Source organism: Panthera onca, chromosome B4 (assembly GCF_046562875.1).
Source record: "Panthera onca isolate mPanOnc1 chromosome B4, mPanOnc1 haplotype 2, whole genome shotgun sequence".
NCBI lineage: Eukaryota > Metazoa > Chordata > Mammalia > Carnivora > Felidae > Panthera > Panthera onca.
The window spans coordinates 45,253,101-45,258,306 of NC_138345.1; the positions used below are offsets into that span (position 1 = coordinate 45,253,101).

The 5,206-nt window shown below is 39.4% G+C and overlaps 1 protein-coding gene across 1 annotated transcript; it reads right to left on the reverse strand.

Moving 5' to 3' along the window:
* Positions 1 to 1,234: 1,234 nt before the first annotated feature.
* LOC132660367 (taste receptor type 2 member 20-like) lies at positions 1,235 to 2,134 on the reverse strand. Its single transcript, XM_060604363.2, has one exon. The coding sequence runs from the start codon at positions 2,132 to 2,134 to the stop codon at positions 1,235 to 1,237; it is 900 nt and encodes a 299-aa protein (XP_060460346.2).
* Between the last annotated feature and the right edge of the window lie 3,072 nt (positions 2,135 to 5,206).

The following is a 5,206-nucleotide window of genomic DNA, read 5'->3' on the forward strand; positions in this document are numbered from 1 at the left end:
TTATTTTTTTTACTATTCTTATAATGAACATATTTTTAAGACAAGGAACAGCTGAGTCTTGTTATTTGAAGCTTAAGAGAAACTTTTAGGTGGCAAGATGGAAAAAATAATTGGCAGTTCAGAGATTCAAAGACGAAAACTGAACAATTTGAGATCAGACCTCAACTTCCAAAAAGGTCTTCTTAATTCACAAACCGTAAGAAATGACTTTCCTGGTGGCATATGGGAACATAGAAGCATTGAAAGCAAGTCACGATCATTTTTTTCTTTCTCATCCCTACTGCAGAACTTGATTTTTTCTCTGAGATGTTACCTACTTGTATTAATCTAATATTCTTTAGCTTTGTTTCTTATACACATATGTGAAATTTATTCTAAATATAAGTGTCACTCTTGAATTTTATTGTGTGCATCTTTTTCTAATAAAGCTCTGATGGCTCTCTATTAACCATGACAAATTTATGATGGAATAATACCTACCCCAAACACTCATCCTCAATCTGTGATTTACAATCCAATATCATTACCATCCAAAAGACCGAAGATCCAAACAATAGAATCTAAACACACCGTGGTACATATGCATGGATCTAATTACAATGGAAAAGAGCAATTATTTCCTGAGATTAAGTTGTCATTCTTAAAAATGCATAAATATAGATTATAAACTCTTAAACCAGAAAATAATAACGTAGAATATGTATATGAAATACACATTACTTCATAATCCTGAGGAATTTCTTATAATATTTCGTATAATTAGATTGCTTACCTGAAAAAATCAGCTAATGAAATGATAATCATATAATTTTTCTTATATTTTTCACAAACACATCTGCATATACTTTTGTGATATGCTTAAATAAAAGGCTTTCTAAGGTAACCTTTGGAAATTACTCCATGATATACTCATTAGAAAAAGAGGTAAGAAGTATACTTTTTCTTAATGTTTATTTATTTTGAGAGAGACAGAGACAGAGCATGAGCAAGGGAGGGTCAGAGAGACAGAAACACAGAATCTGAAGCAGGCTCCAGGCTCTGAGACATCAGCACAGAGCCCAACGCGGGGCTCAAACCTATGAACCACGAGATCATGACCTGAGCCAAAATCAAAGGTCTAACCGACTGAACCACCCAGGCGCCCCCAAAAGAGGTAAGAAGTATAAAATGTTATGGGCTCCATCAACTGGTTTTCTCCTAGAAGACACACGATGCTCCTCTCTGTTTCTTTCAGTCAGCACTTCAGCTGCCACAGAAATGACAGAAAGGCCTGTCTTAGCTTCTTGTTTCCCCAAATCAGCATCAACGAGTGGATTGAAGGATATAGGATTCCAATAACCTGGCAAAGGAGGAAGCCGAACTCGTTCTGCAGCCAATTAGAACTCCAAATTGTGATCGTCAGAGTAAAGAAGTAACCGGCAAAGAACAAGAGAAAGGAGACCACAGTCTTCATGGCTCTTATGTGGACCTTGGTGCTGGGATCTTGGGATCCCTTGCCACAGAGCTGCATCCGCTTGAGATGTTTCCAGAGGGAAAATATCAACAGCACAAAAGACGTCAGGGACATACCAAAGGGTATGAAGTTTGCTAGTGTGAATATAGTCATATTTGAAAGCTGTAAAATGTCCCTCAATTTGGTCTTCCTAGTGCCGTTTCCTTCATATACCTCAGTCTGCACTTTCTCATGTACGCTCACCACCACAACATGAAAAACCAAAAAGAACAAGGACCCCAACAGAATCACAAGAACTATGCTTTTAACTCTCCACTTGAGGGGAAGGAAAATAAGGCTGGAGAAGTTGGCTATTTTGAACAAATAAAATATGCTGAGGCTAGTAGCCAGCCAGATGCTAAAATGATTGCTTACCGTCCAGGCAATTTGAAAAATAATTCTTACTTCTAAGCTATAGAAATCTGGATTGAACAAAGTCGCATACCAATTTATTAATATTACCCAGAGCAAACCAATTCTGGAGACAGCCAGAGTAGCGAGAATGTGATCAACTGAGGAGATCTTTTGTCTCTTGGTCCAGTCAATGAAGTTCACCAGTGCTATGAAGCCATTGGCAAAATTTCCTAGGAGAAATTCTATTATTACCGCGATGGAAAAAATGCTCAGTAGTGCGGTTACCATGTCCAGAAAGGAAAACAAACAAAAAATCTAAGTCTAATGTCTGATGTCACTGGTTGTGCACCTGATCTCTAAGTGTGCAGTAAAGTTCTCGTTTCTGTTAAATTCTGTGACCAATGTCAAGCAGGAAAGCACCAGGGTAGGCCAGTAGATGAGCTCAGTGCTGTCCTGATGAAAACCCTTGTTATTCCCAAATGGCTAAAGTCACTCTCACTCGTACACTGTGTGTCCTTGCCATGGTTGGATTATTTCATAACTGGTGTTGAGGTGAAAGCTGGGTTCACATTTGTTAACATGCAAATAAGGACATATTATTTGCAACTTTTTCCTTGTTTAACTTTTCCATAATTTGTGTTCACCAACTGTAGTTGTTAGATAGTAAAATTTAAAACTCCAATATGTAGAACAAACAGTGAATGTCCACAAGCTATTTCATGGAGCTGGGTCATGGCTACGGTCTACAGTGCTATGGACTTATTATTACTTTTTTAATGCCAGATGTACATAGGAAGAATTCAAGCTTTTCCTATCAAAAGCATCCAGAAAAGACAGACAATTCTCTCCAAAAGCCGGTTGCTGATAATTAATACTTATATATAACTGTATTTATTTAGAAGCTCGTGGACACACACACACACACACACACACACACACACACACAAATACATATGCATCTCATGGATGGAATTACTGTTCTATAATTTCCAAAATGTAAAGTCAGTGTCCAGAGATCATCCTGGTTCAAATCCCCCCTGTAGGCTTTTTCAACCCCTTGTTAATAGCTATCAAATATATCTTTCATGCTTAGGTCTTTGAGAAAGTCTCTCTTTTGAGTCTATTTAATATGTATTAATATTTAGTTAAAACATTCAAAGATTTTGTAAATAGTTTTGGGCATTTCAAAAGAACGCATGTTTTCCATTGCCAGTTCCAGATTTTTTTTTCATATGTGAATAGTCATTTTTATTTTGTTTCATTTGTCGTAACTTCTTTTTTAAGATTAACAGATGTTAAAATCAACCTCTACCCTGGATTTCATTCAGTTTCAGTTTTTGTAGTAATTGCTTTTAATTTTTTTTTAATGTTTATTTATTTTTGAGAGAGAAAGACAGACACAAAGTGTGAGCGAGGGAGGGACAGAGAGAGGGAGACACAGAATTGGAAGCAGGCTCCAGCCTCTGAGCTCTCAGCACAGAGCCCGACGTGGGGCTCAAACCCACGAACCACCAGATCATGACCTGAGCTGAAGTCAGACACTTAACCGACTGAGCCACCCAGGTGCCCCAATAGTAGTAATTGTTTTTAGCAGAAGATCTTGAGCTGGACTGCCAGGATGAGAAACCCAGATTGCCTGCTTCCTGTATCTCTGATCTTGGACACTGCTTTAAAACCACTCTGCCTCCGTATGATCACCAGTAAGATGTGGACAATAATGATACCCTCTCCCTGCAGTCTTTGTGAAAAGTTTATCTACTACCTGCGATCTTGCCTGTCTGGTACAGAAAGGGCAGGAAAGGTTGTTACTTAGTCCTCTGATCCCGTGTTATTTGATACTTTAAAGCTAACCTGTGATAACTTCCATTTAGGAGTAGAATGTAGCCGATTGGAAAAGGCAAGATGTCCTCCTCTAACAAGCAGGATAAGGAGAATAAATTGCCAAAATTATATTTTAAATTCATCCTAAATCTGTGCGAGAAGAAAAGACCACCCAAACTGAGATCTGGGAGGCAGAGTCTTTTCAGGTGAAGAGATGATCTATATATTCAGTGAAATCCCTATCAAATCCTAGCAGGCTCTATTCCCAGAAAGTGAAAGACTATGTCTAAAATGTATATGGAAATGCAAAGTGCCCAGAATAGCTGAAAGGATTTTTTTTAAATGTTTTATTTACTTTTGAGAGAGAGAGACAGAGTATGAGCAGGGGAGGGGCAGAGAGAGAGGGAGACACAGAATCCGAAGCAGGCTCCAGGCTCTGAGCTGTCAGCACAGAGCCCGATACAGGGCTCGAATTTATGAATCACGAGTTTATGACCTGAGCCAAAGTCGGATGCTTAATTGACTGAACCACCCAGGCGTCCCTTAGCCAAAAGGATTTTTTTTAAAAAGAACAAATCTGGAGGATTTCAGTTCCTGGTATCGAAGCTTGCTATTAGCATGTATTAATCAAGATAGTGTAATACTCACATGCAGATAGACATATATATTAGTGAAACACAACTGAGAGTCCGGACTAATATTGACATTCCTGGTCAATGTGTTACCAAACCCAAGTTCAGCTGCCAGTCGCTTGGAAGGCCATCACTCAGGAGGAGAGTTTTTGATGAGAAAGGAACATGGGCTTTAGTCAGAAGGCCGGCAACCTGGGGAGAAGGCAGACTCTTGTCCAAAAACCAACTCGGAGGTTTCCTGCCTGACCCAGGGGGGTGTTTAACGGGTTTAGGGTAGTTAACCAGCAAAAGGAGTGCAGTGGCCTGCAACATTTCTTGATTACGTGCAGACTTGATGATGCCAGCTCCAAATATTATCTCAGTGCTCAGGGGTTGTGCAAGGGGGTCCGGTTCCTGTTTGTTGATGTGCAGGAATACTCTGTTCTTTCCTCAAAGGAGGGCAAGGTCTACAGATACACAAAGGGAGGTCAGTAAAATCATCAGCGTGATCTAAACGAAGAAAAGCATTTTGCTAAAACCTTGCTAAAGCTAATCAGAAAGCTGAGGCAGCTTTAAACAGACTTGCTGGCTGCTGTGGCCTGGGAAAGTTCGGGTCCTTCACTCCTCAAGGCCAGTGGTCTGCAAATCTCAAAAAAAGTAAATGAGTTCTTTTACAGATCAAGGGCCTTAAGTCAGTAAGTAAGAAGGGTGTTAACATGGAGCAAGTTAACCCTTAAGACTGGCTGCGGGGCCGTTCCATTAATTTGCAATCAATGGGAGAAATTATCTTTCTTTAGTTTTCAACAAATGAAGTTGGGACAATTAGAGGCCCACAGTGATAGAGATACATTTGGGCCCTGATCTTGGTATCATAACAAAATTAACTCAAAATTGATCGTAGAAGCTGAATGTAAGGGGAACCACTATA

What these genes read in the sequence shown, in the direction of transcription:
- LOC132660367 (XM_060604363.2), bottom strand. Translation starts at nt 2,134, where the DNA reads ATGGTAACCGCACTACTGAGCATTTTTTCCATCGCGGTAATAATAGAA.